The sequence below is a fragment of the Diabrotica undecimpunctata genome, chromosome 8 (genome assembly GCF_040954645.1).
Source record: "Diabrotica undecimpunctata isolate CICGRU chromosome 8, icDiaUnde3, whole genome shotgun sequence".
In the NCBI taxonomy this organism is placed as follows: domain Eukaryota; kingdom Metazoa; phylum Arthropoda; class Insecta; order Coleoptera; family Chrysomelidae; genus Diabrotica; species Diabrotica undecimpunctata.
The window spans coordinates 117,139,917-117,167,482 of NC_092810.1; the positions used below are offsets into that span (position 1 = coordinate 117,139,917).

Genomic DNA, 27,566 nt, shown 5'->3' on the forward strand with positions numbered 1-27,566 from the left:
AAAATTCGTACTAGCTTCGACGCCAATCTATATGACGTTCGAGGTGTGTCGCTAATCGATGCTTTTGATACTTGTCTCAAAAGGGCATCTCGTTCTTTACTTAATTTTCGATATCTTCGTTGTTGTTTTATTTGCGATATAGAGCAAACGTATCGGTAAATTAAAGTAAATAAGGAATTTTGGAACTTTAAAAGGGGTTCTCTGGAGATCGGACTTTTTTAAACCTCTCCAAGAGTTTTTACTACGTATCGTTACTAACGGTACTTCTTCGTTTTCTTTCGCTCATAAACTCTACAAGAGTAACGCTTAGTTTTTAATGCTCGATGGTTTTCCGCTAGGGAGTGGGCCAGCAGCCATCTCGACGCACTTACGTCAGAATCACGCTACAAGTGATTCTCTTTGATACTACTCACCTTCTGCAGTGAGCACTCGCTTAGCTTTTAAAGCTCGATGGTTTTACGCTAGACAAATCGACAACGTCAGCAACCATCTCTAATTATTTTCAGGCTTTGGCTTAGGCATTTTGACATGTTGTTCGTTGACAAAGAGGAACCTTTCATTTTTACGGTACTGGGCCTAAAATGGAATCCTACGACTGATTTTTTTTCTCATTCTTCTTGTCCCTTTGACAAACCGTTCACAAAGCGGGCCATTCGTTTGTAAATCAGTCGTATTTTTGTTGCTATCCTCTTGTTTTTATTCATTTTCCATGTCTTTTTGCAAGTCAAACGTGTTCTAAAATCGTTGTGGTACTTCAATGTATCCTGGGATGATGAAATATCTGAACAGATACATCTGACCTCTGTACTTGTATGTGTTAGATTTCTGGTGTTATTTCTATACAGGAACATCTATCGCGAGATCGGAGCTCTTGGCAGCTATACTGCTGACGGATCTAGTCACTTTTGTCAACGAGTCTAGTCCAATTTTCATGCTCGCTCTGTCTCGACAAGATTGGAACTCCTGGCAGCCATATTGCTGGCTGATCTAGTCACTTTTGTCAAAGGGTTGTTCGTCCGATCTTCCGATATTTCGATTCCGATATCGACGATTGCGCTCCCTTGAGCTAATTTTTCTACCCCAAATTGGCAATCGTATTAAACACATACAAGAACTGATACCACCCTCTACTCGGCATCAAATGCCTTCTAATCAACACCTCTCTGATTGTGTTAGTCGTGTTTTCCACTGGCACAATTATTTCAATTTTCACCAAACTGGCATTTTCCTACCGTGGAGCTCGTCGAAATATCATTACGCCGAGATTTCGACGCTATTCTTCTTCTTGTCTTTTCGCACCCCACGGAATTCTTATAGGAAAATGGGCCAACGGTATTGTGTATGACACAGTCTTTCTAGTTTAGTCGGTCGAAAAAATTTTACTGATTCGACGCTATTCCTTTCTAATTGATGACATTGTACTCGTTGTTAATCTGAGCACAGGGTCAGATGACATCCAACAATGTTCTGTGGTCAAAATATGACCGCCGCTTATTTGTCAACTAATATTTTATTCTTACTTAGTTCTTTATTAGTATATCGATCTTTCATGTCGATTCTTTACACTTATATTTTCAGCTGTTCTTAAAAACATTCGTTTTTGGCGCGGGAGAATGTTTGGGAAAGTATATACTATTTCTTTTCATATTTTTACTATTAATATTTCTGTTACGGTACTGTAATGTGATCTAATATAATGCTATGTATTCTAACGACTTTGGTAAAACATATTGTTTCCGGTTATTTCGTAAAATTGCCAAACTGGTTGTCTCATGTATTATGTTTGAAGTGCGGAGAATTTGACTCCTTTGTATTCTGTGTCACAAATATGCACACAAGTGTACGGTTTCGTATTACGGTCTCAATTACAATACAATAGGGTGATTTATTGATGTACCCTCTTCTACCCAACGGCCAAAAGATTCTTTTCTGACCTGCAATCTAAAAACACTTCCTAACAAGACAGCGAACAAAACACACGAAGTTTGTGGCTCTCGTGCCATAGAGCCGCGTCGGCGGACGTCCCGACGTACCAACGAGATTTCCTTGGCAACGACTAAAACATTTCAAAGGGTAAGTCTTTCTTTGTACAAACATCAATAATGAGTAAGACCAGTTAATTTCTTAATTTATTGACAGTTATATTTGCTATTTTTCGCTAATTGATTTACAAACAAATTATTGAATTTTTTCGTTATTATTATTTATCGAATATCATTTAACCAGCGACCTCATTAAGTTTTATACAAAACAATGATCTTTTTCTGAAGCTATCTTCTTGTTTCCTTTTAATATTTTCATTTACTATCTTTAATGGGAATTAACCGCAATTTCAGTTGAAAATATGCTTATTTTGATGTTTAGAAATAAATAATAAAAGTCAAATGTTGATTAGTATGTTTTGGAACCATTATTTACTTTACAATATGCCGATCTGGAGGAACCGATGCACCTTCAATAATTATCTCACAGTCAGGCATCGATACAATTTCAACAAGGACTTGTCATGTCCTTCAAAATTATTGGGGGAAGAATTTTTATTTAAAATAGAAAGTAGTATAATTTAGTAGTATTGATCAGGTATTAATAATAATTAACTACATAGTTTCAATTAATTATAATTATCCTACATAATATTTTACTAATATTTGTTTCGCACAGGTGCGTTCCATAAAATAATTATGTAATGTTTTAGGAATTGTTAGAAGTACCAGGAAGAAAATTTTTATATGAAGGAGATTTGTTAGAAATTGATCCAACAGAAAATACATCTTTGAAAACTGTTCACGTGTATTTATTTACAGATGGATTTATGATAACAAATAGAAATTCCAATAGGTAATTATTTTAATATATATTAAATTATATTCATTATCACCATTGGCTCCATGGCCCAGGTTGAGTATTGGCTTGTTTAGCTTGAGCTTTCGTTCTCCAGTTTCTAATTCCGATTTCTCTCACATCCTGCTGTACTTGGTGCATATCTTGTACTTGTTGTCTATGCCACTATGTTGTTGTTGTATGTATTGTCAGAATCTGAACACCTGGAATCCCTATTAGATAGACACAACAACACAAACATGGTAATGAAGAATCCATCTAGCAAATCGGGCATAAAAAGGAATTTTCGGGCATCAAAAATCAGACATATTTACTGGGGAAACTAAATGCTTATAAAACCCTGATCAGTCCAGGACTCATTAATATTTTAGAAACCTAAGTAGCCATTGACTATCACCCTTTATGAGCCTGTGAGAATGAAAGTGGCATAAGTCATAAATTAAAAAAAAAAATAAATTAAGTCCATTTTTCAAATACCCTGACATAGAACTATCAAAAAATATAGAGGCATATAGATGGACATTTGAAATGAGCTATTTGGTCACAGTTATTATACTTCAAAACACTCCTGAAGAGGACACCTGCATAAACTCAAACCGAGGCCGTCGGCTTAAAACCATCATGAAAGATATAGTTAGGGGGAAGTGGGAAAGGAGTACGAACGGAGCTCTTTAATTTATGCATCCACACTTAATAAAATTTCGATTCCATTGATTTGCAAACCGATTTGTCTTTTTTTGTTTTTTCACAATAAAATCTTTATTTTTAATATATTAAATTGTAAAATTTTTAATGTTAAAACTTAAAAATTTATGAAATTTTCAATATTAAAAGTATTTATTTTTTTATATTACATGTAAATAAAATTTTATAACTTTGAATTAATGGAAATGAAAATTAACTAATTTCCCGTTGAAATTCCTCACTATCTCCGGACAGTTATCTTCAAACGCTGACATGACAACTTCTTGAAATTGTTCGGCGGCCATGTCTACGTTCAATGTATGCCTTAATCTTACCTAAACAATATTCCAAGTCTGCTTGATATGCTTCCCAATTTGTTTTACGAGGATTACGATAAGTTTGCTTGATATGCTCAATGCCTGTCTCGATGTATATGTGTTTCTATCTCTATCTAGTAGGGATTCCAGGTGTTCAGATTCTGAAACGCTTTGTTTTCTCGCAAACGCAAGTTTATATTTGGCATGGCTTTCTTAATTCCACTTAAGTATTTAATAGGTGATCTGCCTCTCATTCATTTTTCGGGGAGTATTCAGTTAATGGTGTCATTAATATTTTAGGTATTCTACTTTCGTCCATACCTGCCTACGTATTCGCAAGATACTAAAGATTTTTTCTAATTTTATCCATGCTTTTTTCTATTACTTGTCCATATGTAATACTATGCTGTACTCTGTCTTTCTTTTCCTATCTTTTCGTATTTTACTACAAGATATATGAACTATCGTACTTACTTAGGAGATCTTTTCTTACTTACAAATCTTCTTAGTGGTTCGTCTTTTCCTATGCACAGTTACTATGTTTTAATCACGTTAATTTCTAGTCGTCAATGTTTATAAAATATACATTGGTCCTACTCAGTTTAGAGTTTAAACTGTAATTCGCCACATAATAACGTATGGAAATGAGACATGGACATTGAACCAGCGCCAAACAACAGAATTATTAGTCTAAAACGGAAGATTCTACAAACGATCTTTGGGTCCTGTAGAGACGACGCGACGAACAAAAGGAAGAATGGTGACGAGGACATAATCAGGAACTCCAAGCACTCTACGGAGAAGAAAACATACTACGATACATTAAGGAAAATCGTATAAGATGGACAGAACACTTACTGAGATCGAATGATGAAAGACTACTAAATGCAACCTTATGGGAAAGGCCCGATGGCAGAAGGTCAGTTGGTCGCCCAAGAAAAAGATGGAAAGATGCAGTAACGAATGAGTTACGTAAGATGGGGGTGCAACCATGGGAGATTTGCAGTTTGACTGTATTGCTTCAAAAATGCAGAGACCAGCGCAATAGCATTTTCTAATGCTTCATTGATTACCAGAAAACGTTCGAGTGTTCGACATACCTACTGATCATTGCAGACAACAGACCAATAAAAATAATGGACCACTTCTACTGACTAACAGAAACAATGAACCAATGACCACAGCGTTTTACTTCAAAAGAAGAAGAAGAAGAATCTTTCAATCCATACATATTTGTGGCAATACGCCTTTAAATCAAGAACGACAATAAGAAGGGTCAATACATCTTTCAGTCGATACATCTTTCAGTCAAGATCGCCAATAAGAATAAAAAAATGCCACAAAAAAATAGCTTCAGAACAATGTCTTTAAGTTAAGAGCGACAATATGAAAAGCTGCTATTGTTTGAAAGAAATATCGACTCGTTTTCCTATTGTGATTCGTACATATATACTCTACTTCCATATTTTCTATCTCTTCCGTCCCAATTTTTGTCAGCCTCTTTAGTTTTTCGTAGCTGTCTGCTAGAACAGGTAACTTCCATAAAATATTTGGGAGCAAATATCAACAGCCACGTAGTTATGCAAGAAGGACTTAACTCCAAAAAGTGTGTTTTTCAGGAAAGATATTTTCGCAAAGCTATCTATTATAAATTACAGGAACAAGTTACAACCTTACTGAAAGTTGTACCGTGTTGGAAAGACATAGTATTTTTATTGTTGATACTTAAACTAACATAATATAAAATAACTACTTTGGTATTCCCAAAAAATGGTGATTGGTTCCTTATTGCGTATTATACATATTAATTAAGTACATTTCACAATAGGGAAATAAAAAAACAAACTTCTTTAGATTATATTTTTGTTGTAATTATTTGAAAATAGTAATAGGAAAAACTATGTAAAAAATAAAGGCAAATTTAACAATATTTTATAGCTTAAAAATAAAAATAAACTGAACTAAAATATGTGATGGAAATAATTATTATGACAATACTAGTGTAATGAAAAAATTAAGATATTTTTGTTGTTCATTTTTAATATAATGGAATAGTATTTTAATCAATTTCAATTTGAAAGTCCAACGTTCCATTCTATTCATCAATGTCATCTTCAATTTCTTCATTAAATGATAAATTACGATAAAAGTTTTTACAATCATTTGGAATTGAAAGAAGAGATGATGCGATATCCTTCAGCTTTTCAGGCGATATTGGTTTTCCTTCTGGCCAGATACTTTTCAACAAAGATGACATGGAAGGGAGCCTGCCAACTCCTCGTTTTTGCAGATTTATTTCAACAAATTCGTTGTTGTAATTGTTACTGACATAAATAGACATTGGTTTATTTTTAATAATGCGGATTTGTTTAAATTTCAACCAGTTTATCTTGGTATTTGTTGTGTCTGTTTTTTCTGTTGACAATACTTTTATCAATATCACTTGTAGACTTAAAGTCAACAGATTCCATTTTTACTACGTTTAAAATATTTCGTCTTCTAGCATTCTTCATAACACTGATATAGTCTTCAGGAGCGTAAAGCCTTTGCTGGAATTTTAGGACAGATCAATGTCACCGAATTTACTGTTGTTTGGCAGGAAACTGTGCCCAGAGACTAAAAACTTCATAGTAATATTTTGAAGGCTATGTAGTATGTTGGAAGGGTGGACTTCCAACATACTTTTCAGCTTAAGAACTATCTTGATATTTCTATTCTGGCCACCACATGAATCACTCAAAACTGCTACAGCAACAAGCACAGGCAAGAAGACAACAACACTGGTTCTTTTTTGTAAAATACAATATGGCTCCTTTGATTCATTTTAATAAACACAGATGTACTTGGTTCCCTCTTGTAAAACATATTAATGACTTTATGCGGTTGGATCCTGAATGCAAATCTCAAAACGATAGTTACGTAAATGGTAGTTGATTCAAACTGCTATAACACAAAATATTGATGCTGAAGCCTTTGGTTCTTTTTTGCTAAACAAAGTTTGAACCTTCCTTATGCCATATAAGCAATAATATCAAATTTTGTATTTTGATAGTTGGTTCCTTCTTGCATAACTACGTCCATTTATACTCTATGATTGTAGATTTTTGTTCGAATCCTTTTGTTCTTCAATATTCTGTCAAATATTATTATAAATAATAGCGTACTTAAGCTATCTGCTTGCTGTATAACTTTTTGCATTACAACTTTAAGATTTTGATTATAAATTATTAAAATGAGATCTTACTTTTTTAGTCGAGGTTTGATGAAGTACATTTATGAAATAATGTACGATTTAAGTAGTCTGGCAGTGGTTAACGTGAGAGATTTAGGAAATGTTAAACACGCGTTTAAATTGTTAATTTTCCCGGACACGAGAGTTTTTCAATGTTCTTCTAATTCCAACAAGGTAAGTTAATATAAATAGATACATTTTTATTACTACTGCACTCAACATATTTTCAGACTTAACTGCAATACGAATTTACTAGGACGAGATCTATTGGTATTAAACAATTTCAAATATATTTTTTGTCTATAATATGTCTAAAATATATTTTTTTATCTGTGTAGTTCTGTATCATACCATATATATCATATAGTCCATACAGAATTTTCCCATTTCTTTCCCTTTGTTCAGTACTGTCATTTTCCAAGTTTTTTTAGGTCTATCTGTTAATTAATTGAGATTTGTATTATGATTTATATTTTTCGATTCCACCTGTAATCCTTCTTGAGAAGTCTACAGTGTTCGAGTACCTACACCTGTGTAAAATTTATTTAAATCCGCCCATATATTGCTAATATTTGTTTTTGACATGTATATCGGTCATTTCATTTAGTTTTTCTTTATTATCGTGAGCATCCCATTTCTGTGTTTTTGATACTCAAATATTTAAAAACAGTGCACTCATTTTTTGCGAAAAATTGCTTTTTTTGTTGTGTGTATGACCTGTGTCGTCTACAATGACTGAGCAACGGTGCCTTGGAGTGTCCTAATTCTACTTAGTAGTTTAATGCACTGAGTACAGCATAGCTAATGCGCCGTATCAATTAATAGGTTTCATGAAATTCGTTTCTCTTTATATGTTTTAGAAAGAATGGTTGGACAAATTTGACCAAGCAAAGAAGACTAGACTAGCTCAAGAGCAACAAAAGAGAGAATCTATTTCGGAAAAATCACCCTCACGATCGGCTTCAATAGAGTCTCCGAGTTATAATCGTAAATATTTTGTTTATTTATTTTAAACAAAAAATATTAATTATTCAATTATATTTTGTGTATTACATGTAGTTATCGATATTCACATTTAATTAACAATATTTATAGCATTTGACGAAATTGAAGACGATGTAGGAATGGTGCACCCAGAATGGTTTTTGGACATTCCAGAGGAACTTGATGTGTGTGTAGCTCAAAGACACTTCGAAGAAGCTCTTTCATTGTTACAAAAAGCTAAGGAATATATTAACCAAATGACGGCCGGTAATGAGAAACACGATCATGTGTTCCTCGATATTCAAAGGAAGGTAAAACAATTATTTAATTCTAATCGTAATAACTTTAAATAAAAATATGCTGTGGGGCGTTGTTGTTGTTTGTTGTATGTTGTTTTCACGGAAAAAAATTCCTGATGGATAGGAAACAGTAATGGTCATAACTGTTACAGGGGACTCAGAATCACTAGAGTACAGTTTCAAAGTTGTAGGCACTAAATTCCAAGAAATCGTGATGACCGTTCAGTTATTCTTGGTCTTCCAGTGGCGTACAAAAAAATTTTTACTACGAGTTTATTGTAGTTACAATTCGTTTTATATGTATCGATATTGAAATCACCATAATTAATTCAATATATATTTGACCATCTTCTCCAAAACCGTCTCTAAGGGTTCAAAGAAACTATTAACATTACTAACATTACTAGGAGATTTATAGCAATGTATAGATGTAGAAGAAGTCTGTCACATGTGTGTCAGCTACCATAATTTCAGCCACAATTTCGTCTTACCCTGCAGATTTTTTAGTTTGTTTTTCATCTGTTAAGGATCTTTTGCTTTTCTGTTTGTAGCTGTCCTTGTTCATCTTTAATCGCGAGTGTCCGTGTTTTGAAGTCTCGAGTAATTTGTATGGTTTTCAGGAATAGGTGTCTGGATTCATGTAATTGTGTGGATCATAAATCTGAAAATAAATCAAATACCATTTTTTTAAATCTTACACTAATTAATTAAAACAAACTTTTTTACAGAAACCTCTTCGTTCTTGTCTTCGGGCACTTATTTTTGTATGGCCCCTTAACTTTCTTTATTATGTTTCAGCCGATTAGTATCTTTTTCCCATTCTGTAGGTACGTTTTGTTATTTACAACTACTGGCATAAAATTATTGTCTACAGATTAAACTGGAGTAAAAACAAAAAACAAACCTAACCTTAAATCAGAAACTGCAAATATAAAAAACTACTTTTTTAATTAGGTACCTAATGATTCTTTCTGTTATACTTTATCTTTGGCCAACATTACCAATATTTTGGTAACCCGGGTACTCATTTTTAGTTTATATAAACCTTATTTCAATTAAAAAATTTACACAGTTGAGTTTCACAGATTTGCTGTTAAGCTTGATGGATATGCTATCGATATACCTAACCCATAGATTATTATAAAAGAAATAAACGATTCGTATATAAAAAATTTGTAGGTTGAACAAAGACAAAATAGCCTTACCGAAGTTTTAATGAAAGAACTGGAAGTTAATCCTGATAAATCTTTACAAGGAGGATTGAGGGCTGCCAGAAGAGCAGTAAGGTTATTAAATCAGTTAGGAAGGGAAAACCAAGTAAGTAATATAAAATTTGAAACAATACAATTTCCATATACTATTTTCCTTTCTTATTCATAAAGAAAATTTCGTGATCGTTGCTATAAAACACAACTGTCTAGCATTTACCTAATTAAATTAATATTTCCTAACGTAACTATTATAATAATAATACATATACGTGTATATATATATATATATATATATATATATATATATATATATATATATATATATATATATATGAAAATTACTGAGTTCTCGGGAAGAACCGCGTTGAGAATTTAAAACTCGACGTTTCGGCACCCATTTTGGAGCCATTATCAAGAGGGATACGGTTCGGTTCGAGTTCGGGGTCTCAATCTGCCTACTCCCCTCACTCGAGACGTACCAGTATCGTGTTCTATATTGCAAGAACTGTCTCTCGGCACTGAGGTCTCAATCTGCCTACTCCCCAGTGTCGAGTGACAACCGGTCTTACCCTGTGTGGCTGCTTTTATACTCGCTGTATGCGCGGGAACGGTATGCGCTGATGTGGTCTGAACTGACGTGGCCTGAGCGGTGAGGGCGGGAGGTCGCTGAAGAAGGGGTCGCCATGTTGCCGGCAATCGTTTCGCGTCATCGCGCGTGTTCAAGCTGTGAGGCCGTTTTTCGATTTCGATAGCTTCACGAATGATTCTCGCTTTTAATGAGCGGATGGGAGCGATGGTTTTTGCTTTTTCGAAATCTATTTTGTGGCCTGTCTGAATATGATGTTGGGCTAGGGCTGGAGTGGCATCGGAATGTTTGACTGATAGAGAATGTTCGTAAATACGGTTATGGATTCGTCGGTTTGTCTGTCCTACGTATGTACGTGGGCAACTGGAACAAGGTATCTCGTAGACACCATGGTCTTCATTGGGGATTTGGTCTTTTACGGATCTAACGAGATTGGACAATTTGGAGTGAGTGGTGATGATGGTTTTGATATTAAGAGGGATAAGAGTTCTACTGATCTTGTCAGTGACACCTTTAATAAAAGGTAGAAAGATTTTGGGTTGATCCGGCGGCAAGGTTTCTTTTTTGGATGGAATGGGGTTTAGAAGTTTTTGAATGCTTCTATTGATTTGGGTTTTGTAGTAGCCGTTTTGTAGGAGTGTTTGTCTTATTGAATTGATTTCGGATGACCTGTGATTGTTGTCGCTAAGTCTTATGGAACGGGAAATAAGAGTGTTGATGACTGAATTAAGTTGGGCGGGGTGATGATGTGACTGGGCATTGAGATAGCGGTTTGTATGAGTGGGTTTCCGGTACACGGAATAGGAAAAACTGTGAGGTGGATTTTTCTGAATAAGAACATCAAGGAATGGCAAAGACGCTTCAGACTCAACTTCCATCGTGAATTGAATGCTGGGATGTATTCCATTCAGGTGGGAGAGGAAGAGATCTAATGTGTCTTTACCATGGGGCCAAATGACAAAGGTGTCATCAACGTACCGTAACCAGCAGGTGGGTTTGAGATTTGACGAGGACAAGGCTACTGTTTCGAAATGTTCCATGTATATATCTGCTATTACGGGAGAGAGGGGCGATCCCATTGGGGCACCTTTGATTTGACGATAGAAACGATTTTGGAACGTGAAATATGTATTAGACATGCAGTGTTTTATAAGAGATAATGTGTCTTGGGGAATTTGATGTTTAGAGTCCAAGATGGAAATGGTTTCATCGATGGGAATGTTGGTGAATAAAGAAACAATGTCAAAACTGACTAGTATGTCTGAGGGCGAAATAGAAAAGTTTTTCAGAAGATCAATGAAATGAAAAGAGTTTTTGACAAAGGACGAGGCGTTTTCGGCTAATGGTTGTAAGGATGAAGCGAGATGTTTTGCCAATTTCTGAGTGGGACAGTTGTATGCACTGACGATGGGTCTTAGGGGAACATTGGGCTTATGGAGTTTTGGAAGGCCGTATATCTTTGGAATTCGGGATGATTTTTTCTCTGGGTATAAGAGATTTTTGAGGTCTGGAGATAGAGTAGACTTATTTATAATGGATTTGGTCGTTTTTTCTAGATATGTGGTTGGATCATTTGGGACATGTTTGTATTCTGTGGAATTCATATATATATATATATATATATATATATATATATATATATATATATATATATATATATATATATATATATATATATATATTTATATATATATATATATATATATATATATATATATATATATATATATATACATATACAAGCCTACCAAGAATTGCTTAATTTGTACTGCATTTCAATATTAAATGTCGTTTTACTATTTATAGTTAATCTTCTCCAGTTTTTTTCTAAACAATTATATATTTTTATACGGAAATAATTCTTGTTGACATTTCACATTCTGCATAAACTCAAACCGTGGCCGTCGGCTTAAAACCATCATGAAAAATATAGTCAGGGGGAAGTGGGAAAGGAGTAGGAAGGGAGCTATTTATTTAACTTACGCATCCACGCTTAATAAAATTTCGATGAAATTGATTTGCAAACTGTCTTTTTTTTGTTTTTTTTTTCACAATAAAATCTTTATTTTTAATATATTAAATATTAATTTTTAATTTTAAAATTTAAAAAGGTATGAAATTTACAATATTCAAAGTATTTATTTTTTTTAATACATTTAAATAAAATTTATAACTTTGTTATTTACATTTAATATAAATTAATTAAAAATAGGTTTGTTCCAACACTACGAAAAACCGTCACGTAACTTTTTATTGTACTGTTTTCCTGTCCAAAAACATATTATTTTTGAATTATTTTTGAAATATTTAACAGTAACTTTAACGAATAGTCTATGTGAAAGTTTTTACGCTGTATGGGTACTATTCAATCTTTTTTTAAAATAACAACTACTAGTAAAACATAATATTCACAATGAATAAATATTGGTGAAATTATTACAATATAGTCTTAAACTGATTTATACTTAATTGAAAATAAACTGATTACATTAATTAAAATTAAAATAAATGTATAATTTGGCATGCCATTTTTTAATAGTTTGGTGTTTATACTGCCCCAGATCAGATGGTAGGCGTTCGTATCATAGCCAATAATTAATTGCAGTTCATTTTTCATGCAATCTCTCACTAACTGTTCCAACTCCCTTGATGGTTGTTCGGGATCATCATATGGGAGGTATGCTGATCTGAGAACTATCTCCTTTATAACTCCTCCCTTTATGACCCCTCTTCATCAAGCTCTTTCTAGGGGACGCAAGTGAGGACCATGGGGCGCTTGGGCATATTATTTGGATCAATTATATTCAAGTATATTCTTTACCACTTCAGTCGTCCATTTTTTTGTATATTCGTTAACACAGTTCACCCACAGGGTTCCTTCGCTAAACGATGTTTTATGAAACTGCAGAAGTTCATTTTGACCTCCGATAGGAGCCCCATCAAGTTCTTGCTCCAGTTTGTTAATGATCAAATTTGCTTGAGCCCGATCTAGTTGAGTATTAGGATGTTGTTTGTGTGCTACCACCATTCTGAATACTTTTGCTACGGTGTTTTACGATCTAGTCTGCTCGTTAGAGTCCCTTCCTTTGTTGAGCTCTAGTGAGGCTTACTGAGTGTATTTTCAAATTTTCAATTTGTAAAAAATAATTTTTTGGTGTATGTGTTAAAAAGCAATTTTAGCGTACTAACAAGATCAGGAATTGTTTTTTGATCGAAACACCTTACAATTTTTTGAGCTTTCCTTCTTGGTAATTGACTTTTAATTAATTTTATGTATAGTTAATAAGAAGAGAGTTTTAATTATATTATATGTAGATTTGTACATATTTAAATTTAAAATTTGAGTCATAATATTTTTTCTAAAAAGATTCGTTTATTAAAGTTAGAATAATATTTTATTTTCATAAAAAAATTTTATAAAACGCAAAAATTTAATGTTATTCTACGACCACGCGCCATCTACATATAAAAATATCTAAAGTTGCATTTGTTGCCTCACTCTATCTTATTTTAGAAGCAGTAATAGCTCTGACATGACCGCTCCCTAGTGGTACAAATAAGGAACTAAAATCCTAGAATAACAGAGACACATAGAAGCGACATAGCGGTCCAAAAGCGTGTACCATTTTTGTATACGCATGCCCGATTCTGGTTGTATTACTGTCAAAAACACGTGCTTATTCTTTAATTCTGGTTGTTTTCGATAGTCCGTAGGCGTCTATGGTAAATACTCGACACAACAAGTGCATTTGACCATTTATATAATTTATTTATACTTAAAAGGTTATAGTTATAGTTTATAGTTAAATATATAAGTTTATAGTTATAGTTTATAGTTAAAAGTTTAATTTATATTTAAAATGTCTGGATATATTTGTGCGATTCGCGGATGTTCATCTGTGACAGGAAAAGGAATAAGTTTATTTAGATTTCCTAAGAATAATAACAGGTAATTACTATTGCTTTGTAATTATTATTAGTTATTACTAATTACATAATAGTATTGGTTTGACTTTCGAACAGTAAGCCGACGCCGACGTGTCTGTCCGAGCTATAAAAAAATAAACTTTGGTCTGCCAAGGGATACCTAGTTCAAAATGAAAACATTAAATTTGGTGTCAGTGCTATTTCTTTTATTGAAAGACGCAAGTCTCCGAAGGCTCAGGTCAAAAAATCAACAGATGGTGGCCAAATGTCGGCGCGCTCGAAGACAACAATACGAATATAGTATTATAATTGAATATTACTCTTATAATTGTAAGTATACTCTTATAATTCTTTTTAAATGCAATCATTTTTTTTCGAATCCTGAGAAAACTATCAAATATTTTTGAAAAATTTAAATACAGAATGAAAGATTACATTATTACCGAGGGCCGAAAGTCCCTTAGAATAAACAAAAAGTTTTTTTGAATGAGATATTTCAAATTAAAAATCACACTAAATTTTCTTTTTTTTTTTTTCACCCCTGTAACTTATTAAAATAAACATTATAGAAGTTTTCAGGTAATTTCGGCCCTCAGTAATAATGTAGTCTTTCACTCTGCGTTTAAATTTTTCAAAAATACTTATCAGTTTTTTCAGGATTCGGAAAAATGAATGCATTTAAAAAACATTGGCCCGGAATTTTGCGCCTACGCTCTTAAGAATTTATATTGTGTGATATGCCCACTGACTATTAATTTTCTGGTTGTTAGCTGTCATTGGCGGCTTGGCCACGTAACTTCAAAGGACTGTCGCTTCTCTGTGTTGGGTTGTTCTCTGCTAAAATCATGATCAACTTTTTATTGTTTTGTGTATAACCTTTGCCGACGCTAAAAAATGACAATGAAAGATTCTTCTATATTTTTTGATATAACTTATCTGGCTCATACAAATAATAGCGAAAAAATTTTTTGTTTTAAAAAACTTTTTACACAAAACACATATTTAAATTTACAGACAAACATTTAAGTAAAATTATGTTGTAAAATCATCACAGAAAATGTAGTCATATTATAATAATTCTAGATTATACATATATACCAAATCAGAAATAAAACAATTTGTTGTGAATTCATAATTATTAACTTAAAACGACATAACGTTCAATGTTAGTGTTAGAATGATAACTTTTATAAGCAATTTTTACATTTGGTAAGTATTGAGCAAAATTGAACACTCTAGTTGTGGGATCTTTGTACAAGTCATTTAAAGACAACGTACCAAACTCAGATAAAAGTGATGTTGTATTCGCTCCGTGCGTGACTGACGCGACACCTACCGCCTTCATCTGACAGTTTTGGACCTTCTTCTTCTTCTTTTTGGCTTTTATTCTACTGAATAATCAGCCAGTACATTTGTTTTGTTAATTTTTGGGTCACTGTTGTGAGTCTGAGAATATATCTCATGCCCTATTATCAATTATCAGTGAATATAGACATTTTTTCTGCATATCTACATACAGTTTTGGACCTACCAATTTTCAGGTTAAACATATGACATATGTTTGACATCGTTAAATACATGCGAAATTGACAATTAATAATAATTAACTTTTTAATTATATTTTTTTAGTTTATGTACAAAATAAATGTAGTATTAAAAACTGGGTTTCTCAAAATTCATCATAATATATCTTTTCAACGACAAACGGAAAAGAAAGGGAAAATCTAGTACTGGCAAATCAAGTTTTTCACGTGAAAGAGCATATATTTAAAAACAGTAATAGTAAAAGTTATAATATAAAAGCTAAAGTCATCAGGCACTCTGCAGTTAGCTTGAAGCCTTATAAAATATCATTTAAGGTAAATTATTTAAATTTTTCCTATTTCAATTGCATAAAAATGAAGTCATGTGATATTTACTTCTTTATATTAATAGCACGGATCCATCTTTTTCTTTTCTCTTTTCTATAAAAACTACACTTACTATTTTTGTTATTATTAGCACAATTAAATACGCAATATGTATTTGCACACATTTTTGATAAAATTTATGCGTAAAAAGCTAGGGCCAATGTTGTCATATTTCGCCGCTACGCACGCTAGCATCGTTTCAAAGTACCCCTACCCCTAAGTCACGCACGGAGCGAATACAAACTTAAATGTTTAGGTTGTGAAGGTTCCTATATAGCCACACATGCTAACACAACAGGCCACCTTTTGATTTTCCGAATGTAAAAATCCTATCCACGGAGAGGGTTGTTTCTCGAGATGGCATTCATTTTTCAAGAGAAAGAAACCATTAATAAAAAGGCAGATACCAAAAATTTGGGCAACTTATACTCATTATTGTTAACTTTAGATAACTATAAATCTACTAATAAAGACAATTCATCGTCAATAATATGTTTTATTATATAAGTGATATATAATATCCCTTCTACTTCATAAAATAATTCTTTTTGCGTCTTCTTTTTCAGAAATTTCAGATTTTATCAGGTATACTATTTACTTTACATATATTATCATTCTAATTTAGTTAATAATTATGAATTCACAACCAATTGGTTTGTTTCTGATTTGGTATATGTATAACCTAGAATTAGGTATTATAATATTACATTTTCTGTGATGATTTTACAACATAATTTTTAATAAGAAAATATTTATATCTCATCTTTAAAAACGTTTACTTTTTAGTCATGTAACTTATTCCTGAAATTGTGTAGCAGTATGTTGAGGACGCAGTGTAAGCGTGTAAAAAGAGAAGGATCCACCACAACATACATACGAAATTTGGCGAGTGTAGTATTCACTAATATGTGTCATATGTCTGATGAGTTTCTAAGGGCCTTTCCCGATTCACCAACTTGTGCTTCAGGTATGTATCTATCTATTATGCCAAAATTATATTTATCGGCAATAACGAGCTAGGTGAGTATTTCTTAAAACGCAGCTGTATCTAAAGTGACAGAAAGATTCCAATGAAACTGAAATTTTTTTTTATAAAACTGTCATAAGACCAGCTATAATGTACGACACTTAGTCAGAAAAAGAGAGGATAATGTACCCGGCGGAAATGAGAATGTTAAGATGGATGAGGGGAAGACAAAAAATGATAAAATTAAGAATGAATATTGGTGGCACCAATTGATGTTATAGGTTAAGGTGATTAAAGCATGATCAACATCGAATGAGAATCAGCCAATACGAAAAATTGCTGAGTCGGCTTTATGGCTTATTGATGATGGCATTTTTTGTGCTAAGATCGATATTAATCGTTCTTTATAGTAACCAACATTTTTCTCTCTTTTCAGCTTATGTTGTGTGGGCCAGCAACGAACTACTTCTTTTTACTGGACATTTTATAAAACAAGTATTTATGCCCCAGACCTCGCTATCAACTGTTACAGAATGCATAGTATTAGTCCGAACGCAAGGTGAAAGGGTAAGTGTGTATTTATTATTAAAATAAATTTTGTAGTAAACGCCTAGGAGGACAAATTATTATACACACTAGTGGCTAAAATTATGGAAACTTTACAAAAATTATCGTTTTTTCAGCTCGTCTCATGATCGTGATTTATATATACTGCACGTCACGAAAAAGAGGCCATCTAGAATTTTGTAAGAATTTTTCAATAACTTAAATTTTATACAATTTATTCTATTGTAACTAAATTCCCACAATGCAGAAACACTTTTAGCGTTTTTTAGGCACTGACAAACGGTGCCGATAGGTCAATTAAGGGTAATAAGTTTGCAGAATTGATATCAGTTTTACGACTTCGGATAATGCACGTGTTGTTTGTACCTTATTTTTCTTGGAATCTGGCTATTCTGTTTTTCAAAAACCTTTCACTAGTGTACAGTTATTCGAAGAGCAAACTTGTGCAATTTTTAAATTAAAAACTATGGCTGGGAAATTTGCTGGATCTGTTCAAATTGTTACTTTGATTGGTAATGGAATGAGTCAAAGAGAAATGGACAGACAGCTTGGAGTCAGTCGTTGTATGGTCCAAAAAATTTACCAGCGATTCGTAGAGACTGGATCTCACGAACGACGACCAGGATCAGGCCCGAGAAGAATCACGACGGCTTCTTTACAATGCACTTCTTTGCAAAATCGGTTCTTTACGGCTAGATCAATCCAAAACCGTTTTCAAAATGGTCACGGGTGGACTTTAAGCACTTCTACCGTGAGAAGAAGGTTGAGGGAATTTGGTCTAAGGGCTCGCTGTCCAGCAACAGGACCTTTGTAAACAACAGCACATCGACAACGCCGAGTGCAGTTTGCTAGAGACCACGAGCATTGGACGATAGAAGATTGGAAAAATGTTTTGTTTAGTGATGAGTCCAGGATGGTTCTTTATGGCTCAGATGGTCGCATCAAAACATACAGAAGACGTGGGGAACGATATGCTGCTTGTGTTCGACGAGTACGTGTTGCTTTTGGAGGAGGTTCGGTAATGTTTTGGGCAGGCATTTCATTCGAGGGCCGTACTGATCTCGTATTTATTGATAGAGGAGCGTTGAATGCACACTGATACATTACCGAAATTCTAGACGAGCATGTAATGCCTTTTGCTGGGTTTGTCGGCGAAAACTTTATTTTTATGCAAGACAACGCGCGGCCACACGTAGCCAGGATGGTAACGCAATATCTGGAAACTGTCGGTGTGCCAAAAATGAACTGGCCGGCTCAAAGTCCAGATTTGAACCCGATTGAACATGTTTGGGACCAACTCAAACGAATTGTTAGAAACAGAATACCTGCTCCAATAAATTTTGAGCAGCTTCGGCTGGCGCTTATGGAAGAATGGGAAGCTTTTCCTCAGAATGACATCCAGAATTTGATCAATTCAATGTCAAATCGAATGAGGAGTGTAATTCACAATAGAGGTGGCAATACGCAGTATTAATAATCACGACTTAATTGTAATTTTATAAAGAAAACAGAAAAAATGTACAATGTTAATTTTTTTTTATTTTTCAATAAAATCATTATTTTGGAAGAAGTTATTTTTGACATTTGTTATTTAAAAAATGATTACATACTGCTTTAAAGCATATTCTTAAACATTACACTAACAGCTAATGACAATCACTTTGTGGTATGATTCGTAAAAATTAAAAAATGGCAAAACTTTTAGGTGGCCTCTTTTCGTGACGCGCAGTGTAGTTTATCAGTACAATTACATTTTTATTTTATTGTTTTATATTTCTGCTTAATATTTTATGTATTTCTCACTCTACATAAATTAACATAATTATTTAATAAAATATGGAAACAGATTCAAGCGAAATGCCGAAAATTGGTAATTTGTGAATAGCAACATTGGCAATACTGTATTGTGTCAGGGTTTTGCTAGTCAGTCAACGACCCAATTGGAAGCGTTTAGTACAGTTTCGTGCGACTTCTAGTGTTTATTAGTGCCTTCAGGTACTTGTTACTAAGGTGATATTGTTTAGTTGTCGGAGAGGAATACATCAGTGACGATTTAACGAAAATGGCAAAAATGACAAAACGTGTTGACTAGTCGCCAGGAAAGAGAGCCAAAGCAGTTATCCTTCGAGAAGAAGGTTACACATATCAAGAAATAGCAAACAAATTGAGAGGTGGCGCCACAAAATCAGGTGTAATGAAAGTTTGTAAACGATATCATAACACTGGAACGACAAAATCTGCAAAAAGACCAGGCAGAAAACCGAAAGTTTTTTTTAATAGGATGAGCGTAGAATATGCCGACTTTCTTTAGATCGTCGCAGATCCGCAAAAGAAATTAATGCTATTAACAAATCAACTGGCTTACAAATCTCGGACCGCACTATCAGAAGAAAGTTGTGTGAAAATGGATTGCGAGCACGAACTTCTAGAAAGAAGCCGTTCCTGAACAAAAAACAGAGGCAAAACACATTGATTGGGCTTTGGCACACAGAGGGTGGACAGAAGAACAGTGGAGTAAGGTAATTTGGAGTGATAAAACCAGAATTTCGATCTTTGCGAGTGACGGAGTGAAGTTTGTTCGCCGCCGACCGGGGAAAGACCTTTTGCCCCAGTGTACTGCGGTCACTATGAAGCATCTTGTGTGTGTCATGGTATGGGCTTGTATGACCACTAGTGGAGTTGTACGTTTAGCAGTAATAGAGGGCAATATTAATGCAAAAAAGGAAGAGGTACTGCAAGCCAAACTGCTGCCGACTATCAGAGATTTGTTTGAAGGAGATGCTCAACAATGCATCTTCCAGCAGGATGGAGCGCCTTGTTATACGGCTGAGACTTCCATGGAATGGTTGAGAAACCATGACGTTACTGTCCTGCCTTGGCCTGGAAATAGTCCCATCTAAATCCAATAAAAAATTTATGGTCAAGGCTGAAAGTGCTAGTATCACGCCGAAACCCAAGTATCAAGAGAGAACTGATAGAAGCCATTATTCAAAACTGGTTTAGAGTTATTACACCAGAAGATTTGGCTCGTGTCGTGAATTCCATGCCTCGAGTCTGTCCTAAAAAACAAAGGTTATCCCACCAAATACTAATTTAAGAAGCTTAAAACGATGCAATAAAATTATATATAAACTTATAAATAACGTAAGTCTTGTAAAAAAGAGGAATGCTGATAACAAAACTTTAGTTTGGACCGAAATTCAGTATTATCTTGGTTTTGCCGCCCTGAAAAATACCGACATCTCCTCTGAACTTCTTTATAATTCTCGTTTTCATTTTCAGGAATGCTTTACCAGTGTAAGTAAAGACTTTCGTTTTCTAGGTCGTTTTTTTCCTAAGAACTTAAAAAAAAATGTTGGTAGTAGATCCTTTCATTTTAATCTCTTCTGTATTTGAAATATTTCTTATAGTCTTTCTTCAAATACTGTAATTTTAGTTTTCTACAACGTTATTTTATTAGTTATTAAGAATCTCCGGTATTTGAATGTTTTTGCATTGAGACTTTGTTTGAAGTCAATCAAGAGAAGGTTCAGTTGTTATTGTTGCTTTTTAGTATTACTCTAGATCATTTATTTTGTTAGTGTTTTAATTATTTACTTCTAGTTATACAGCTATGGCCTGGATTTATGTTACCAACTGGACGGTGCTTTACGATCTTCCTTAGTCAAAGCTTTAAAAGACGGAAAAGATAAACTTATAGATTCGATAAAACTTAGAGCCCTAGAAGATAAATGGATCCCAATTAACCTGCATTCCAAATCCGCTTTGGGAAGATTTCTACACGAACATTCGCAAATGGGATTAAATTTGGAGAGTTATGTTTCAGGTAGGTAAACTGTTATTTACTATTTTTATTCGGAGTTAACCACAATTTCAATTTAAAATAAGTTTGTTTTTAATTCGTATAACGTATGTCTTTAAAGCAAATCTCCCAATCCATTTAAAAAGGAAAGCTTTTAACCAGTGTTTTCTACCAGTCCTCACATACGGGGCAGAAATCTTAACTCTCACAAAAACAGCGGAAAAAATGAGAAGGAAATAGCTTAAAATGGAGAGATCAATGCTTGGAATAAGCTTGAGAAATAAACTAAGAAACGAGGAAGTTTATAGATGAACCGGAGTGCCAAACATCGAACGAATTACAAGGCAAAAAATGAAGATAGGCGGGACATGTTGGAAGAATGAAAGACGACAGGTGGACAAAAAATTGTAGAGCAGAAATAGACGGGATAATCTAGAGGAGGCCTATGTTCAACAATGGTCAAATAAGGCTGATTATGATAATGATAATGTGGTTAATTCCCAATAAAAACAGTAATTAGTATTAAACTGCCACAAGAAAATAGTCCCAGAACTTTAGATTAGGTAAAACTGTTATTCCTAAAACTTACTGAAATATATGATATTATAGTATACAGTGCGTTAATTTTCGAACTAGTGATAACCCATTAATAGAGCAATGGTTAAATTTCAGAGACTTCGATGGGCTGGTCGTGTAGTGAGAATGGAGGCCGAAAGATTGACAAAAAGAGCTCTAGATAGTAAAATACAGGGCGCAAGACTTACAAGCAGGTCACGGAAAAAGTGGGAGGATGAATTGTCAGTGTACGCGCAAAATTTGCTAGATGTTTGAACAAGTAGGGGAGCGGCGCGGGGCAGGCAATGTTGGAGGCATAGTTTGAAGGGTCGATTTGGATTGTAGCGTCGTTAGAGAGAGATTAATTTTGCTCAACATCGTCACTGGTATTACAGCCCTAAAGTAGAGTCCGCACCATCCCAAGTCTTCTTCGACATTTAGTCCCATCTATTACCAATCGTTTCCAGATTGTGACTCTTTAATTTTGTTAGTTTGTGAGCACAAGTTGGTAAGAATAAAAATAGAAATTCAAAAACCAACGAGACCCAAATCGACGAAAGAATAAAAGAAGAAAGATGGAGTGGAAAAATCATAAAATGGAAACCTTGGGATGGAAAAAGGAGAAGAGGAAGATCCATAACGAGATTGTCCTCTGATCTAAAGAAGACAGCAAGTAAAACGTGGCTGAGGGAGCTATGTTCAATTTTTGACACTGGAAGGCTAAAGAAGAGGAACTTTAATTTTTTAATCTTCTTTCTTTGAGTATTTGCTTTTAAATTTTGTTTTTATATTATCATTTCGTTGTATATATTATTTCTGAACTAGTACGTAATGAACAATGGTACGTAAATTTTATTTGTATTAACAATAATCTTGGATTATTTATAAAAAGTTACTTTTCAAATATGCTATTTTGCAGGTGACACTTGGATACAACTCACAGCGAGTACTTTATCGTTTACGAAAATGTTTTTCCAATTGTTAAATGACTGTATGAAGTTAAAAACGACTGAATTGGTATACACCATAGATGAAACTTTGTATAATGTTTTCGACGCTCAATTGAAGCACAATGAAAATGCTCTTCGCAATGAGTTAAATCAGGATGTAAGTAGTTTTTGTTTTTTGGTTATTAATTATGTGGAATTAGCCAAAGTTGTATGTCTAAACGACCGTGTAGCTTTTCTAAACAATTATATTTTTAAAATCAAATACAGATTAGTTTGGTCTTCTACGCGGAGAAGAAAAATCGTCAAAATACAAACTTGGCCGAAAACCCGCCACTGATCGAATTTTGACCGTGACATCCCCTAACTTCTCTCGAGGAGCCCCTTCTATTCCCTCAACTGTTCTCTTTTGAATTTTCTACTCCTCTACTACATCTGAAGAAACTGGTCTTCATTGTTCAATCGTATTATTGGACAAGATTTAAGTCTTTCTAATTCTAACTACGCAGCATCAATTCAACTATAGTCTGTATCACGTTTTATATTCAGTATGGGTTAAATGGCAAAATAGAAGAGTGTTGTCAATAGTTGCTTAATGTAACTGTTTGGGAAAGTATATACTATTTCTTTTCTTATCACGTTTGTCCATTTCAGCTTTTTGCACTTTTGCTAACTCTTCATAGTAGGATTCTTTATTCCATTTAAGAGGGTACAAACTATCCCCCCTCAATATATGACCCCCTTAAATGGAATAAAGAATCCTACTATGAAGAGTTAGCAAAAGTGCAAAAAGCTGAAATGGACAAACGTGATAAGAAAAGAAATAGTATATACTTCAAATGTTTTGTATAAAACTTAATGAGGTCGCTGGTTAAATGATATTCGATAAATAATAATAACGAAAAAATGAAATAATTTGTTTGTAAATCAATTAGCGAAAAATAGCAAATATAACGGTCAATAAATTAGGAAATTAACTGGTCTTACTCATTATTGATGTTTGTACAAAGAATATAGACTTACCCTTTGAAATATTGGAATCGTAGCCAAGGAAATCTCGTTGGTACCGCGTCGGAGCGCCGGCCGACGCTCGATGGCGAGAACCTATCACGCACTAGGTCTGTTTCGTTCGATGTCTTGAGATGAAGTGTTTTTAGATTGCAGGTCAGAAAAGAATCTTTTGGCCGTTGGGTAGAAGAGGGTACATCAATAAATCACCCTATTGTATTGTCATTGAGACCGTAATACGAAACCGTACACTTGTGTGCATATTTGTGACACAGAATACAAAGGAAGTCAAATTCTCCGCACTTATAACATAATACATGAGACAACCAGTTTTTACAGGAAGCAATATATTTACCAAAGTCGTTAGGATACATAGCATTATATTAGATCACATTACAGTACCGTAACAGAAATATTAATAGTAAAAATATGAAAAGAAATAGTATATACTTTCCCAAACAGTAACTGTTATAACCATAATCATATAATACAAGATAGACTGACTGATGCAATACAGTCGTGTTCCTCCAGTACGACAGAGAAAACTGAAGCAAAGTAGTCCCTGCATATCTGTCTAATGGGCCGGGTTTATCGACCACGTGACCTAAATGACCAATGAGAAGGTCACGTGGAGAACCAAAACGTAATAACTTTTTACCGTTTTCTCTTAAGATAAAACGTAAGGTTTTTATTTTCCTGTCACCTACATTCTAATATATGCAAACTATTGAGTTAGTTTAGACCTCCCGACTGATGCGACAAATCTAAATATAGTCGTCCTTAGCGAATGCAAACTTTTAATTTATATCTATTTCTAGATCAGGGAAATATATGTATGTTTTGCTTAAGTTTGATTATGTAAACTGTGTGTTTTTGTAGTAAGTGAGTTAACAAGCAATTTATACAACCAATTATTTCCACAAGAGAATTATGTAAGATTCCTTGTTTCCGATAAGGGAGAGACGCGTGCATATTTCACAGGAGTTTTAACGATTTAAACCAATGTATTATATTTTTTTAGCAAAGAAACTTCCTCACTAAAAATGCTGAATTTTTACTGGTAAATGTGATCGAAGTATCGCAAAAAATATACAATCAAAATGTAGGTTACGAGTGTGCAACACTTCAAAAACTACAAGGCGAATATGTGGCTTTAAAGAAGGGTGTTTCTCCAACAACTAGAAATACTAAAACAAAATACTCATCTGAATTTTTGTAAATATGATGATAGATAAGATAAACTAGATAATATTTGTTAAAATATGTACTTTATTTATAAATCCCAATATGTATTTAAGAGTTATAGCTGACTATATTGTATTATATGAATATATACATTTTTAAAGTGTTTTCTTACATTCCTGTCTAACTTAACCCTACATATTCTACTTTATAAGATGTCTTAGTATTTCTTATCATCATCATCAGTAACTCGACAACCCTTTTTGGGTCCTGGCTTGTTCTAGGATTTTCTGCCATTCTGTTCTGTTCCTTGCTTTGTTTTTCCAGTTGGTAAAGTGTTTTCAGATCTTGTTCCAATTGTTCCATGAATCTTTCCTTTGACCTTCTCCCTACTGGTGTTTGCCTTATTATATGTTTTGGTGTTTCAGTCTCCAACATCCGTTCAACATGGCCCATCCAGCGTAGACGTCCGATCTTTATGGATGTTATGACCTCGGGTTCATTGTATGCTGTGTATAGTTCAAAATTATATCTTCTGCGCCATATGTCGTTTTCTTTCACCCCCTCATATATGTGTCTAAGGATTTTTCGTTCAAACGGACCTACTAACGATGAGGACCTACTAGGTTCTCATCGCTTTTCGACAGTGTCCATGTCTCTGATCCAGATACAAGGACCGGTTGTATCAGAGTCTTGTATATTTTGCATTTGGTTTTTCTTGTGATGTTGTTAGATCTTAGATGTTTAATTAGTCCATTATATGTTTTATTAGCGATATGTATTCTTCTCTTAACTTCTTCACTGACATTGTTATCTGCGGTAACTAGTGAACCTAGATATGTAAAATTTTTCACACTTTCGACGTTATAGTCTCCTATAGTCAGATTCTGTAGGTTTCTTTGGCCTGTCGATTTGCTGGCCTTCATGTATTTGGTTTTTATTTCGTTAATGTTTAGGCCACTGTTTTGTGCCGCTCTTTCATAAAATGCTTCTATCACCTCTCTTTCGCTTCTAGCTATGATACATCATCTGCAAATGCCAATATTTGTACTTCTTCTTCTCCTTCTTAGCCTTCTGTCGTCCATGTTTGGACATAGGCCTCTCCCAACTCCTTCCATCGGTCTCTATCCTGAGCAACATATTTCCAATTTGTTCCGGCTATTCTTTTAATGTCATATCAACCCATCTCATCTGTGGTCTTCCTCTTGGTCGTTTACTTTCGTAAGGTCTCCAATGTTGTATTGTAGTATTCCAACGTTGGTCTTTTTGTCTAGCAGTGTGGCCCGTAAAGCTCCATTTAAGTTTGGCAATTTTTGTTACTATGTCCTCGACTTTTGTTTTGGATCTTACCCAGTCGTTCCTCTTTTTATCTGACAGTCGTATACCTAACATTGCTCTTTCCATTGTTCTTTCTGTTGGGGCTAGTTTATTCATGTTTGTCTTGGTTAGGGTCCAGGTTTGACATTCATATGTCATGATAGAAAGGATGCATTGGTTGAAAACTTTGCTCCTCAACTATTGGGGTATTTTGCGGTTCTTAAGTATCCAACTAAGTTTTCCAAATCGTGCCCATGCTAGTCTTGCTCTTCTAGTAATTTCCGCACTTTGGTTCTCTTTGTCAAGTCTCAGGATTTGGCTTAGGTAGATATATTGCTGAATTTGTTCTATCTCACTGCCATTTATAGTTATACGTCTGGGGTCATCTGTGTTTTTCATTATTTTTGTTTTTTTCATATTCATTTTTAGGCCGACGTATTGGGAGCTGGCTGCTAGTTCCCCCATCATAATTTGCAGTTCCTCGAATTTGCTCGCTATAATCACTATGTCTTAATCAACTTATATAATATATAAATCTTATCAACTTGTTGACATTAACGTTAATGCCATAGGTTGACCAATTTGTAGTTTTGAAGACGTCTTCTAGGGCTAGTTTGAAAAGGTTTGGTGATATTACGTCTCCTTGTCTCACTCCTCTCTTAATGGGGATGGGATTTGTATTTTCGTCTAGTTGTACTATCATAGTTGCATTTTCATATATCTTATGTACACTTTTTGTTCCTCTGGTGTTGACTTTTGACTTTCTAATTATTTTCTCTAATGTGATGTTGAATAGAATACAGGATAGGGCATCTCCCTGTCGTAGGCCCGTTCTCACATGGATTGTATCTGTTAGTGCGTTTTGAATTCGAATTTTGCTTTGTACTTTAAGTGTTCTTTTACTATATCAATGATTTGAGTTGGAATATTAAACTCTTTCAGTGCATGGATCAGAAATTCTTGATGGATGCTATCATAGGCACTCTCAAAATCAATGAAAAGATGATGTGTGTCTATATTAAATTCACTAGTCTTTTCCAAGATTTGCCTCAGATTGCACTTCTGCCTGCAGAAACCACATTGATATCCCCCAACTATTTGTTCCGCATATGGTCTCAATCGGTCATACACAATATTTGACAATATTTTATATGCCACAGTTAGTAGCGTTATTGCCCGGTAGTTTTTACATTGAAGCTGATCTCCCTTTTTATGTAGTGGGATAATTAC

The 27,566-nt window shown here is 34.1% G+C and overlaps 1 protein-coding gene across 1 annotated transcript in view; it reads left to right on the forward strand.

Moving 5' to 3' along the window:
* Exo84 (exocyst complex component Exo84) overlaps positions 1-25,176 on the forward strand; it is a 31,420-nt gene extending 6,244 nt beyond the window's left edge. Inside the window, exons 4-13 of the mRNA XM_072540819.1 lie at positions 2,696-2,838; positions 7,095-7,248; positions 7,935-8,061; positions 8,170-8,369; positions 9,537-9,674; positions 16,778-16,958; positions 17,395-17,525; positions 21,129-21,351; positions 22,802-22,989; positions 24,859-25,176. Coding sequence (XP_072396920.1) covers positions 2,696-2,838; positions 7,095-7,248; positions 7,935-8,061; positions 8,170-8,369; positions 9,537-9,674; positions 16,778-16,958; positions 17,395-17,525; positions 21,129-21,351; positions 22,802-22,989; positions 24,859-25,056 — 1,683 coding nt within the window. The 3' untranslated portion in view covers positions 25,057-25,176. The remainder of the gene's footprint in view (positions 1-2,695; positions 2,839-7,094; positions 7,249-7,934; positions 8,062-8,169; positions 8,370-9,536; positions 9,675-16,777; positions 16,959-17,394; positions 17,526-21,128; positions 21,352-22,801; positions 22,990-24,858) is intronic.
* Positions 25,177-27,566: the final 2,390 nt, after the last annotated feature.